Source organism: Lathamus discolor, chromosome 14 (genome assembly GCF_037157495.1).
Source record: "Lathamus discolor isolate bLatDis1 chromosome 14, bLatDis1.hap1, whole genome shotgun sequence".
Classification (NCBI taxonomy): Eukaryota; Metazoa; Chordata; class Aves; order Psittaciformes; family Psittacidae; genus Lathamus; species Lathamus discolor.
Window position 1 is genome coordinate 1,363,539 of NC_088897.1, and position 13,461 is coordinate 1,376,999.

General features: G+C 49.6%; 1 protein-coding gene across 3 annotated transcripts; it reads left to right on the plus strand.

Moving 5' to 3' along the window:
- The first annotated feature begins 2,025 nt into the window (after positions 1-2,025).
- Positions 2,026-13,193, plus strand: MKS1 (MKS transition zone complex subunit 1). Of its 3 annotated transcripts, XM_065694490.1 has the most exons (18): positions 2,026-2,128; positions 2,204-2,307; positions 2,380-2,453; positions 2,718-2,873; positions 3,288-3,385; positions 3,582-3,710; positions 4,029-4,133; positions 4,573-4,681; positions 5,996-6,052; positions 6,908-6,950; positions 7,460-7,522; positions 8,352-8,422; positions 9,292-9,361; positions 10,521-10,628; positions 11,184-11,317; positions 12,036-12,118; positions 12,196-12,293; positions 12,753-13,193. In XM_065694490.1, the coding sequence occupies exons 1-18, from the start codon at positions 2,031-2,033 to the stop codon at positions 12,857-12,859; spliced, it is 1,707 nt and encodes a 568-aa protein (XP_065550562.1). In that variant the 5' UTR covers positions 2,026-2,030; the 3' UTR covers positions 12,860-13,193. The 3 variants fall into 3 exon arrangements, with proteins under 3 accessions (XP_065550562.1, XP_065550561.1, XP_065550563.1); XM_065694489.1 differs by having other exon boundaries at positions 2,204-2,453; XM_065694491.1 differs by lacking the exons at positions 11,184-11,317; positions 12,753-13,193 and having other exon boundaries at positions 12,196-12,289.
- The last annotated feature ends 268 nt before the right edge of the window (positions 13,194-13,461 follow it).

Sequence of the window (13,461 nt, forward strand, 5' to 3'; positions counted from 1 at the left end):
TTTTCACCCTGCACAAAACTGGCACCGATGTGCCTGGAGCCGCTCAGGAGAGCAGGAGCACGTCCCGGCTCTTCCTGGATTTCCTCCAGCCCACTCACCTGAGGGACTGTAGCCTTGAGTTTTCGGAACCAAACCCTCAGGAAGTGTTGACCAGCATGGGCTGTAATGCCGAGCAAATAGATGATGTCATGTTTTATCTAATGGAGAAAATCCTCGGAGAGCATCGCACGGATCACCTGCGAGGTGCTGGAAGGGTTGTTTGAACAGGCTGAGTGTGCCCATTCCTTGTCAGATAACTGCAGGATAAAAGAAGACACAGGAACATTTGCAATGGCAGAGTACGTGACCAGGCGGTACAATAGCTACATCGAGCAAAGCACTCATCTCTGTGCAGCACAAAGCAGGCATCCCTGGTGTTGGAACTGGGGCTAAAGAGACAAGCAAGGAGAGGTTGGTCTTAGTGTAATGGAGAAAACATCATTGCTCTTGACAGCATCCGATGCACAAGAGCTAATGCTGGCATGAGGGGTGGCAGGAATGTGACTGTGGCCTTTCAGAGTGGCTGGAGGGACCTCTGGAGGTCATCTCATCCAACCCCTGCCCAGGCAGGGCCTCCTGCGCTGCCCAGGACCATGGCCAGTTGGCTTTGGAATATCTCCATGGGTGGAGACCCCACAACCTCCCTGGGCAACCCATGCCAGTGCCTGGTCACCCTCACAGGAAAATCTGCTTCACATGCTGAGGGAACCTCCTGTGTTTCAGTTGTGCCCATTGCCTCTGGTCCTGTGCTGGGGACCACTGGAAAGAGCCTGTCTCCATCCTCTTTGCATGCCTCTTTTGGGTATTGATACACATCAGTCAGGCCCCCCTGTGCCTTCCCCATGCTGAGCAGTCCCAGTCCTCTCAGACTTTCCTTACAGGACAGATGCTCCAGTCCCTTCATCTTCATAGCCCTTTGATGGACTCTCTCTAGTATGTCCATGTCTGTCTCGTACTGCAGAGCCCAGAACTGGTTGGTGGTCACCGGCGCTGAGTGCAGAGGAATGATCACCTCTCCTGACCTGCTGGCAATGCTCCTCTTCGTGCAGCCCAGGATGTCGGTAGTCTTCTTTGCTGCAAGGGCACATGGTTAGCTCAGGCTCATCTTGGTGTCCACTCGGGTGCTGCACAGCAGACACCGGTGCCTGGGGCTGTTCCTCCCCAGGCACAGGACTTTGCTGTTTTCCTTTTTGAACTTCCTGATGCTCCTGGCAGCCTATTTCTCCATCCTGTCCAGGTCCCTTATTGGTGCCTGTCACCTGTGCTCCTCTCTTTTGGTAGCTGCTCCCATTTGTACCCACTCAAGCTGGGGGCCAGTGATACTTTCTCACTCTAACTGGGACTATTGAAGTATTGAAGTCAACAAACTGCTGCAATACAATGTGTGTGTGACAGCCCGATACTCACTGTCATGTCAAATTTGACATAAGCACTATGGGCTGTTCAAGCTCCGATTGTGCAAAAACCTGATGAGAATCTACCGCATAATTACACCTTTTCTTTCCGTCTCAGATGCCAGAGATGTGCCACGTTTGTCTAATAACATAGGTCCCATTACCACTCACTGATACTAGAGTTTAGAGAGCTGAGCAGTGATGCTATGATGTTGTACTTGCCCAGGAGATATAGATAAAGATGTTTCTCTGTGACTTTTGTACAGCCGTATCAGCTCCCTGCTTTCCTGCAAGAAATGGCTTTTCCTGTCTTTGGGATCTCCAGCGTCAGTGGCAGCCGATGTTCGGGACCTGGGAATGCCTCGTGATACCCACCCGGGAGTGCCCGCTGTAGCGAATCTATCTGATCTGAGAAGATCTGACCCCAGGGTTTGTACCGCGGCTGCTGCGCGCCTGGTTAATGCGGCGCCGCGCACGCATCGCCAGCGCGCGTCCTGCAGCGTTCCAACGGGAACGGACCAAAACGCTCCCGGGGGAGCGGCGGGGAGCCAATTCCTCCGGACCGCAGGGGGGCGCTGTGCGCGCCGCGCCGTCTCCATGGCGAGGCGGCGGCCCCGGGCCATGGCGGCGGCCTTGAGCGGCGCGGGCGGGGCCGTGTATCGGTCCCGCGACCCCGTGCGCAACCTGCGCCTCCGGTGAGCGGCCGTTCCCGGCCCCACGCCGGCCCCGGGCCCGCTTCGGCCTCCGTCACGCTCCCTCCTTCCGCGCAGGGTCCGCCTCTGGCGGGACACCGCGTCCGGGCCCTTCTTGCCGCAGGCCCCGCCGCCGCTCGCCGGCCCCGCGCTCCCGGGCCTGGCCGCCCGCGCCGGGAGCGGTACGTGGGGCCCGGGCAGGGGACGGGGAGCAAGGGGAGGCGGGCGGGCGGTAACCGAGTCCTGTCCCGCAGGTGCCCCGCGGCCCCCGGAGGAGGAGGAGGAGGAGGAGGCCGAGGTGGGGTGGCAGGAGAAGCTCTTCAGCCAGGTGGGCCTGCGGCTGAGGCGGGCGGTGCTCCTGTGGTGGCCCCGCGGGGTCCTGCTGCGGGGGGGTCCTGCTGCGGGGTGACCCCTGATGCCCAAGCGCCCCAGGCGGGCATCCGGGCAATGCCGGAGCCGGTTCTCGGGTTGTCTGCCGGTATTCCCAAAGGATCTTGTCTCTGTGCGATGGGTTTGGGAATCTCGGCTGGAAAGTGTGGCTGTGCTGTGCTGGGGCAGGGCAGCTTTGGCGCGTAACCTGCTGTGCTCTCAGTTGGAGGTGGATCTGTACCAGAATGAGTCTGCCTGCCAGACCCCGCTGGACCGGCAGTACTGGGAGGAGATCCTCAAACTGGAGAAGGCTGGAGGGCGGAAGAACTGTCGCATCTTCACCTACACGGATCACGACCGGTTCACCAACCTGGAGGAGGTACCAGCCTTAGTTACACGTAATTTATACCGCAGTGTCTGTCAGAATCACTGGACCTGCCACAGAGGGAACATTTGTCAGGTCTTGGCCATGCAGCAGCAAGCCAGATTTGCTGTATGCAGGAAAGCGTACTGCTTCTGCAGAGCAGCTTCACGTGGTGCCTCAGACCTGGGATGAGATCTTCCTGTTTCAGAATGTTGGTCCCTCAGCTTGGAGGGTCTTGGCTTCGTAACATTGCTTTGTAGGTAACTTGCTGGATGGAGTTTAGCTGTGGTTTACTACAAAAACAGCAAATAAAATCTTTTAGCAGTGTGTCTCAGCATGTGGGTGTGCTGTTCTCTCCTCCAGAAGTGAAGCTGTGGGAAGGATGTCCTGTTACAATGAAGCTAGCGCCCATCTGTTTCTCTCCTCCAGCACTGCCAGAAGGTAACTGACTCAGAACATGAGGTGCCATCCTATCTGGCAGAGAGGATGGCCAATGTAAGGAGGAGAAGACAAGACTGCAGGCCAGTGTGAGTGCAAACGGGGGCTTGGAGCTTGCTAATGAGGGTTTCCTGGGGCTGGTGCCCCATCCACAGAGCAGCCTGGTCTGTGGAGGTTGAGCTGTGTCAAACTTGGAATCCAGCAGTTCCTTGTTATGGGGGAGTGGTGCTGCTTGTGCCGGGCTGCTGGAGTGAGCTGTGACTGGTGCTGTGCTGTTGTTGACAGAGAAGCAAGTTCTCTGAAGTCGAAAATCATCACCTGGGAGCCCTCAGATGAATTTATAAGGAACAATCATGTGATTAACACTCCTGTCCAGACCATGTACATCATGGGGGACTTGGGACCTTATGGGAAGTAAGTAAAATCCTGAAGGGACCTTAATTTCCCAGAAGAAAACTTGTCTTCCCTCCTTACTCCAATCCTTGTTTCTTTCATTAGTTAAGGGGAGAGAATTCCAAGAGTTCAGTAACTCTGACTGCTATTTCTTTCTGCCTTTTCTCTCAGTTGGGAGGTAACTGAGTGTATCCCTCCAAAAGGCTTTTTAAGCTAATGTAAGAAAGTATGGGTGTGTTTGTGTTTCTTTCTGTACCCCCATGGGCATTTACGAGCTTGCTGTTCTGGAGCAAGAGAGTAGTCTCTCTTTAGACTGTGTTTCCTGATGTCTTCCTTTAGGCTTGGTCTCAGGGAGTATGAACATGTTCTTTGCACAATCAAGGTGGACGACAATGGAGTGATCACAGTGAAGCCGGACTTTACTGGCACCAAAGGAGCCTACCAGTGAGTGGGGCAGGGCTGGTACCTCTGTGGGCTGATAGAGAGGGCTGAAATGGCTGTTTCCTGGTCCTGCTTCAGGGAATGGATCAGCACTTAAATCGAGGGATGTTTTTTAACTTTATTCCGTGTTATTTAACTTTATTATTAACTTGTTCTAAGACAAGATTATTCTTTACTTGAGCTTGGCGTCACTGCATGTGGGATGTGTGGGGCTTTGGTGCCAGTCCCTAGGGATAGAGTTTATGCATATGCTGGACACAGGCAAGTCTTCCTTTTTGGGTCATTGATGCTAGCAGGCACTTGGGAATGAGGAGAGGATCATTAGTGCCCTTGGTTGCTGCATGGGCCTGGTGGAGGGAGGACTGCTGGCACAGTTGATGCTGTTGCTGCCTACTTTCTGCTTAATGGGGGAATTTTGCCCATGTGTTTTGGGGCTCTGCAGGATTGAGGTGGATGGAGGGAAGCGTGAGGTGTGGAAATACACCATTGAGAATGCATCTGTCCAAATGCAGCCAGAGGAGGAGGAACGTGAGCAGCGTGTGTTCAGAGACGTAAGGACCAGCCTCCACTGATCATACTGACTAGTCCTCCTGATTTGACAAAGGGAGATGTAGTTGTGCTGTGACCCTTATGGAAATGTAGTTGTGCTGTAGACACCTAAAGGTGACAAAATGAGTATCACTCACAGACAGCCCCAGTGATGTGAAAACTCCAGCAAATACTCCAACTGCTTCATTGCTTACTGTATGTAGAAGCCTTGCCTGATATTAGTTGGCCTCTGCAGTGATGCAGTGGGAAGTGATGCAAGAAACCACCTAAATTCATGCCTTTCTCCTATCACCTGCCAGTGTTTTTCCTTTGCTTTTGAGCAGCTGGCAGACACTTTCCTTGGTCTCCTTTCTTCCTATATACTTATTGAATGATTTTTTGTTATCTGGAATGTCCCAGGATATTTGGATTTCATGTACTGATCTTTCTGAATTGCCTTTTTGGCTGTGGCAGTTCATAAAGGTACTTAGAATCATAGAATAGTTAGATTTGGAAAAGACCTTAAGATCATCTTGCTTCAACCCCCCTGCCATGGGCAGGGACACCTCACACTAAACCATGGCACCCAAGACTGTCCAGCCTGGCCTTGAACACTGCCAGGGATGGAGCATTCGCAACTTCCTTGGGCAGCCCATTCCAGCACCTCACCACCCTTACAGTAAAGAACTTCCTCCTTATGTCCGACCTGAACTTCCCCTGTTTAACTTTGAACCCATCACCCCTTGTCCCATCCCTGCAGTCCCCAGCGAAGAGTCCCTCCCTAGCATCCTTGTAGCCCCCTTCAGACGCTGGAAGCTGCTATGAGGTCCCCACGCAGCCTTCTCTTCTCCAGGCTGAACAGCCCCAACTTTCTCAGCCTGTCTTCATATGGGAGGTGCTCCAGCCCCTGATCATCCAAGTGACCTCCTCTGGACTTGCTCCAACAGCTCTGTGTCCTTCTTATGTTGAGGACTCCAGAACTGCACGCAGTGCTGCAAGTGGGGTCTCGCGAGAACAGAAGGGCAGGATGACCTCCTTTGACCTGCGGGTCACGCTGCTTTTGATGCAGCCCAGCACACGGGTGGCTTCTTTTTCCCTTAGAGTGACCTTTGGTGAGGTGTTCTCTGGAGCTGAAGTTCCCGGCAGTGTTAGCAGTTACATGTCTTTGTTCTCATAGATTCCTATTTCCCTACTTCTGCTATAACAGTTAAAACCCCTGTGTACTAAGCCTGTTGACAACTTAGATTGGGGTTAAGTTACATCCATTACAAATTTTGCAATAAGTAAAAATATAATCAGAAAGACACTTTTCTAATGCATTTGTTCTGTGGTTGCAGCTCTACGGGCGGTACAAGGAATACCTCAGTGGTCTTGTAGGTTCAGAGTTTGAAATGGTGAGTACCTGAAGCCCTGCTGCCTTTGGAGACTCTTAACCTGGTTAGCATGGCTGCTGTTGGTACCAAAGACTGTTTCATTCTAGGGTGTTGGCAGCCTTTACCTTGCAGTAAGGGTGCAAAGGGATGGGTTACAATGGATGTGAGCCCTGCAGAGATCACTCCTGTGTCTGTCAGGCCAGCAGCAGCACGTGCTGAGCACTGCAGTCTCTGTGAGACCGCATGCTTTGTGTGAAGGCCTTTGTAACACTTCAAGAAGAAAAGATTTATATTTCTTGGGATAGTGATTGCTGTTAACTTCTTGAATGTCGAATGTGTCCTCGTTCCACTTTGTTCAAGTAAACAGCCCTTCCCACCCCCGAACTCTTCTAGTTTCCCTTCTCACTGAATTACCCAGACTACAGTCTTTTTTTGCTCAAATCTTGTTTGTCAAAATGTAAAAGTCCTACTTTCTTGTACTTCAGTAGAGTGTCCCAGCTTGTCCTGTGCTTTCTCCTGCTTCCCCCACTTCGGGCAAGTGCAGGAACACCTCAGGAGAAATAGGACTATGACTTCTGCAGGTGGCTTCTTGGTACATTTTATATCTGTTTTGAAGTCTGTAAGAGACTGATTTACATAACAGTAAACTCCTGCAGCCAAGGAATTTGGTCTCTCTAGAGAGCCTCTCTCCAGAGGCACTGTTCACTTCTGGAAAGTGGTATGAGAAGCCATGACTCCTGCCTGGCCAGCAGTCTGAATCACTCATGTACAAACATCTGTGACATACCTGTATGAGGACCTGCCGGGAGGGGATTGTTTGAGGTTCCACCAGTGGTCACTGAGCGTTTTATCTTGTTTGTCTGCTCATTCTTACAGACCCTTCCTGGTACACTGCGGCTGTTTGTGAATGGAGAAATAGGTGAGTCCTTACTCTAAACAGTAACTACAGGGGCAGATGTGGATCTGCTGGATGGCTGAGGCTTTGAAGGGTCCAAGGATTCTTGGGTCACAGGCTGGTCCAGAGAAGGTGATTCTTGCCTTAGAATCCTTTACTTCTCTCCTGTGTTTGCAGACTAAGGCCTTGAGTGGGATTTACAGATTGGAGGTTACAAATACTGCAGCTGTTCTAGGAAGACAAACAGATCTGAAAAAAGAGAGCAGATTGGGAAGTTAATAGAGATTATAGCAAAGAGAGCAACTAATTGTGTGACCTCCCTAATCTGATTAGTGATATGAGGACAGGACTAGTGTAGAGAAGTCTTCTCTGAGGGTCATATTTTGTTACTTTGAAGGCCCTGGCTTTTCCCAGCTTCCAGCAGTAACTGAGAAAACCTGAGGTTATTGGTGCTGGCTCTCTCAAAAGTCTGCAGTGAGTTCTGGAGGAGTTTGTGTGGAACTGAGCAGCTGACATTCATTCTCTCTTCTCAGTTTCAGCTCAAGGCTATGAGTATGACAACCTCTATGTTCATTTCTTTGTGGAGCTGCCAAATCGTAAGTGTTCACATTTCCAGCTGTATCACAGCAGTTTAAGGAATGAAATGTGCTTCCGCTGGTCCATCAGATCAGCTCAGTGAAAGTTAATCCATCAGATTCAGTCAGTGAAAGTTAATGTTTGGGCTGGGATCTAGTCAGAGGTCTTCAGAGCTAAAATTGCATAACTTAAAAACTTTGGACTAAATTAATGTTTGGGAGAAAGCAGCATTTTCCTCTCTCTCATCTCTTCCAAATTAGGCTGGGACATAGAGGTCCACTGGCTTCTCAACCAGTGGTGATGGTGTCCAGCAGCCTGCCCAAAGTTCATTCCTTATCCTGCAGAGAATAGTCTTACTATCTTCTCTATCTCAGCAGTGACCTCGCCTGATTTCAGTGCTTGCTGTCATGTTCCATGTTTTGTGCTGACACTAACACAAAATTGACTGATAAATAAGAATTTTGACTTACAAATAAGGCTCCAGCACTAACAGGCACATCCTGCTGCATGTTTAATTTCCCCAAAGCTATGGCTCTGGCTTCCCTCTCTGTCTATACCCTGACATTTGTCCAAAGAAGTGCTACTTCTGCTACTCAGGGCATTTAGAGAAGGTTGTACTTTTTTCTTAAGAAAGGGTTGGTGCTTTTCATCAGCTGTTCAGGAGGTTGTGGGGAGCAGCCATTGCCTGGAACAGGACAGGGAGGGACACATCTAGGGGATGTTCAGTGTGGGTGATGTTATCTGTTATCCCAGTCATCTGGGACTGACATTCTCCTTTGAGCTGCTCTGGTTTGTGAGTCCTCCCTGTCACCCAAAGTGTTCACTGCTGTGCTCATGTTCTCCTCCCAGAGTGGTCGAGCCCAGCATCCCAGCAGCTATCAGGAGTGACGCAGACCTGTGCCACAAAGGCAGTGGGCTGGGTAAGGACACTTTCAGACCTGCAGAGCAGTTTGAACAGGCATTCTTTGAAGTGGAACAGGTGCAACAAGTTACAAATATGTTTAGCAAAGATCTTGACTTGAGAACTCCTTTCAAGGGCCAAGCATGTTTGGGATTCTCCTCATTCTAGTTATATTTGCCATTTTTCGTAGTGCCACTGGTTCCAAATAAAACCAGATCAAATGAAACTGCTTCAAAGCAGTTTCTGGAACCTCACTTTTTTCTTCCTTCTAGCTGATCGATTGCCTTTGGAGCTTTGATTTTTGTGTTTCAAATTCGGAGTTTTGATTTTGTGTCTCAAATGTTCAGTTAACAAAGCATTGTTTTGGCTGGCCTGGGGCAGGAATGCACAAAGTCAAAACTGATTTCTCAAAATGAACCTCTCCTCCTGTGTGGGAAGATGGTTCCATTGCTGTCTCCAGCTCTTCTCTTAGAAAGTTTTAATTTCATCAACTTCTAAATGGCTTTTATGTGAGCTAGTTTGCATATTACAGAAATAATTACTGTACAGCATTTCTGTCGTACATTGTTTGAAGTATTTTGCTTGGCTCACGCAAAGATTGTGGCAGTGTAGTACTTCCACAGTTGGCTGAATTGTCACTTGTGGGTGCTACTCTTTCCCCTTTTTTGTTCTTTTTAACAGCCCATTCCATCCGCATGGCACTCAGGAGTGTACTCAGGAGGTGCACTGTGCAGTCAGGTGTTTGTTAGTGTGATGCGACTGATATTGTTTGGACATCATTACCTGTTTTACACCATTAGTTTTTTTGTCCCTTCCCTCTGTGCTCCCTGTAGTGCTGGTGGTGAATTCTCTTGTCCAGGCACTTGGTCTGTTTTGTTCCCTCTCTAGGAGAACGTGGCATACTTCAGCTATCCCTTCACTTTGGAGATGTTTTTCACCCAAGGAGCTGAATCAGAAGGTGGGTTTTTCAGTTTTGCTCACTTCCACACAAATTTCCTCATTGCTTTGACATGTAAAACTGCAATCTTCTGATGCAGTGTAGACCTGCTGCTGTCTGGCACTTTGCTGGCCCCTCACCAAGATGAAAGGACAGATTTAAAAAAAAGGAACTGTTGCTCTTTTAGCAATTGCTTACCCTGTCACCACACAGCCTCTGGGCACATGCTGTATTTGCCCTGCCCAGCAATGCATTAGCATTTGTATCTATGCATTGATGTTGCTCTGCTTCCAGGCTGTAGTCAGCTATATCCAGTTGAAAAACATCTTGGATCCCTTTTCTGTCTCGGGATACCTGGCATGCTGGGCAGTGTTGCCATGCCCCATGTACTGCACAGAGCCCTGGGATACCACAGCAGAAAAAAACAGGCGGATTTTTTGTGCACGACTGAAGCTTTGTGCTAAGCCTTACATTTGTAGACACACTCAGTGACCTGTGTAATCTTTGTGTAGTTTATGTCACTCTGAAACTTCCAGCTCTGTTAAGCTGGGCTTTGCTGCCTGTTCCTGCTGCTTTACTGCACATCTGCTGCTTCCTCACCAACCCCAGTTGCTCTTTGGATTGCAATTGCTAGGGGCAGCTTTGTGGCATGCCTTGCCACTTGAATCCAGTGCACTTGTTGGATTTGAGTATTCAAGCAGCGCTAACGAATTTTCAGCCTAGTTATTCTACGAGTTGTTTCACTGTGGAAAAAAGAAATGCTTGGAGACCCATAGGAGAATCCAGCATAATAATCCCCCGATAACGGTGGGAAGGGTCAGAGATAAAGTTTTCTCTGTTTGTCATCAGATCAGTTACAAATTTTGTCTTGTCTGCTCAAAGATAACCGAGGAACCAGCTTGGATTTGCTGTCAGAGCAAAGGATGTTCCCAAATTTTGAACATCAGTAATTCTGTTTTCATCTGCTGTCATAGTTTAAATGCCAAAAGCAGGACATCCTCAGGCCTGAGGGTTCAACTTTTCTGGGGGAAAATAATGACCAATATGTCTCAGTTAGTGGTTGTAGAAGAAATATAGGAAGGATGTCCTGCTAGTGGAGCTGGGCATTTGGTCTTTTGGCTTTTTTTCTCTTATCATAGTTTTCCCTCACAGAGCTGTGATCTGCTTCCCTTCCTTGCAGAGAGTCTCCCTCAGTGGCCTGTTCTTTACTTTGAGGTCCTGTCCCTGGATTTCTGGCAGAGATACCGTGTGGAAGGATATGGTTCTTTGGTGCTGCCAGCATCTCCAGGTAAAACATACCTGGGCAGAATGAGTCTAGAAGAGTGGCAGAATGAGGGCAGAAGAGTGGTTCTCTTGAGGATGGATTCAGCTGGTCCTGGGGAGGCTTTGCAGGGTATAGTTAGCTGTCTGTGGGGCAGCAAAGAAGGATTTGTTGCATCCTGCACCATTCTGCCTTGTGGAGACACATCAGGTGTTGCTGTTCTTGCTACTTTGGTGGTTCTGTCGCCAAACCTTTTGTGATAAAGCTCCTGGGTGGTGCTGCATATCCATCTTTACCACAGCAGTAGAACTCTGTGTCCCATACGGAGTCTGAGGGTTGCAACTGTTCTGACACCCATGTGTAGTAAGGCGATGCTCTTCATGGGCAGGCGGTTCTTTGCATGCTGACTGTGACTGATGGGTCTGACTCATTGGGAACATGTTCTAGAGATACGGTGCAGTGTTTCCATTTTCAGCCTCCTGTGGTTTGAGTCAGCAGGTATCCATCTACCATGCTGCCCTTAGTGACTCTGTGTAGGCTGCTGGTCATAGCTGCTAAGGCTGTCCTGTTGTCCTGGGTCAGGTGTCCATAACTTCACCATCCCTACCTGGCGCCCTGTGGAGCTGGGAACAGTTGCTGAGCTGAGGAGATTTTTCATTGGAGGATCTCCTGAGCTGGAGGACATAACCTACGTCAGGACACCAGCAACCTTCAAGGTGGGCTCAGTTGCCAGGGCATTGCTCTTGCTCAGAGATGATAGGTTATGCTCTTGGCTTCAGATGTCTGTGGCTGTCCAGACAGCCTAGATTGGGTTTGAGCAAGGATGAGGTGGTGGCCCAGTCCCTCTGAGTAAAGAAGTGTCTCCTCTGTGAGACTTGTGGCCCTGAACAGAGGAATGGGCAAACACTGAGGCAGAGCTTTCTGCCTTCTCAGGTGTGTACAGCTTAGAGAAGTGGGTGAACATGGACCAAAGCCTTGACTTACCCTGCCTGTGCTGGCCCTGTCTGAAAAGTGTCTGTCAGGTCAGCATTTGTTACCAGCTATAGACTTCTTCCTGTGTTTTGGTAACTGTTGAGCTGTACTGTGCCTGGAAGAGTTTCCTGAAGCAAGATACCAATGGGTGTACGGCAGGCAGAGATCTCATGTTCTTAAGAAAGCTGCTGAAGTGCTTGCTGGTGTAATGAGCAAATTGGCCTTGGCAGCTTTGTGTGGGAACAAACCCCGGTGCAGTTGTTGAAACCTTCCTCCACTACACTTGTGTTTAGGACCTGCCCTAGCACAGCCCTTCTTTCTAACCTCCCTTTCCATGTGCAGCAGGGAAGGGAGAGACTGTCCCCACAGGAGTGCATGTTGCTGGTGGGCAGTGCTCCTGAGCTCAGCCTGCTGTGGCCTGTTGCAGGCTGCAGTTTCTCTTAACTTGTGCTGCCTTTGCAGGGAGAGCGTCTGAGCCGCTTTGGTTTTCGCACAGAGACAACCGGGAGCGTCACATTCCGGCTTTACTGCCTGCAGCAGTCTAAGTAAGTGCAGCAGGGTACGAGCTCCATCTTGTGTGCTGTATTTTGGCAGCCCTGACCTAACCTGTACCTCTGTGCAGGGCCTTTCTGGAAACCAGTGCCAAGAGACAGCGCATGCAGAGTGTCCTGGACCAACTTGGAGGCTTCAGCCAGCAGAGCTCTGTCTACAGTGTGTTGGGTAGGGCTTTCAGTATCATTCTCCCTGGTGAGCCTTTGGTTCACATTTGCCCCCTTTTTAGAGAGAGGGGAGGATGTTTCAGGAGAATCTGTTACTGTGAGGATAATTGGTCCCTGCATCATGAGCTCTCTGACTCCATAACAGAGATTAAATCTGAGCTGGAAACTGCAGCAGGTGTGAGGGATAAACACTCTGTGAGGACAAAGCCTATGCTGGGCACTGAGCATAGCTTGTGGCACAGATGCAAAGGCTCTGCCTCTGATTCCGTTATGCATGGAGCAAAGACAATGCTAGAAATAAGTGAAGAGGGCTGCAAGGGCCAGGTGCTTTTAGGTGGCACCTAGAAATAGGAAGTGAAGCTCCAGGGCCAGGAGAGATGATGTTCACGAGAGAGTCACCCTTCGCCTTCCCTGGGACTGTCTGATGCATTCTGGCTTGCTGTTACCTGCTGTGTTACAGAGGCTTTCCAGAGAGCACGACGCCGGATGCAGGAAGCACGCAAGAGCCTTCCTCAGGACCTCATCAGCACCTCTGCCTCCACTGTGTACCAGTCGCAGGAACCTTGATCGACCACCTCTGTTGCAGGGGAGTGTTTAACATTGCTCCAACACAAGCTCCATTTGTTCAGCAGGAGTCACAGTGCTGGTACTGGAAAGCTTCCGAAGCCCTTCCTTTGTAATTTTCCCTGGGTGAGGGTAGGTGTCTGCAGCAGATCCTGAATAGCTGCATTTCCACAGGTAGCTATGCAATGAGCTCCGTTTTCTCAAGGCATTTTGTTCCCAGGCCCTAACAATACAGCCAGTTGTTCACTTTTCTGCTGAGCAGGCTAAAATAATGACATAGGACCCGTGAAGCCTTGAATGCCTTTTCAGGAATTAAGTAGTAAATGATAAGAATCAAGTCTGCATGATGTGGTATATTTATTTTTCTTCTTCAAGAAGAGAAGATGCTGAAGGCCAGGGTGTAAATGCTGCTTGAGAGTTACTGAAATGAGTAGAGAACTTCAGAAGTTCTGATAGTTGTTGTCAGTATTTGTAGCTATAGGTCAGTCAATAGTAAAATGAATCTGTCCACTTGTGCCTTAAGATTGATTCATTCCTCTAGAGAGCTTTCTGCCACATGTAATATATGAAATCAAGCTAAAGGAATGATGTTTGGCAGATGGAGA

Excerpts from the sequence above, each read along its gene's own strand:
- MKS1 (XM_065694489.1), top strand. The coding sequence starts at position 2,031 with ATGGCGAGGCGGCGGCCCCGGGCCATGGCGGCGGCCTTGAGCGGCGCG. Across the intron at positions 2,454-2,717 it reads AGGAGAAGCTCTTCAGCCAG|TTGGAGGTGGATCTGTACCA; the intron begins GTGGGCCTGCGG and ends CTGTGCTCTCAG. Across the intron at positions 4,134-4,572 it reads GGCACCAAAGGAGCCTACCA|GATTGAGGTGGATGGAGGGA; the intron begins GTGAGTGGGGCA and ends GGGGCTCTGCAG.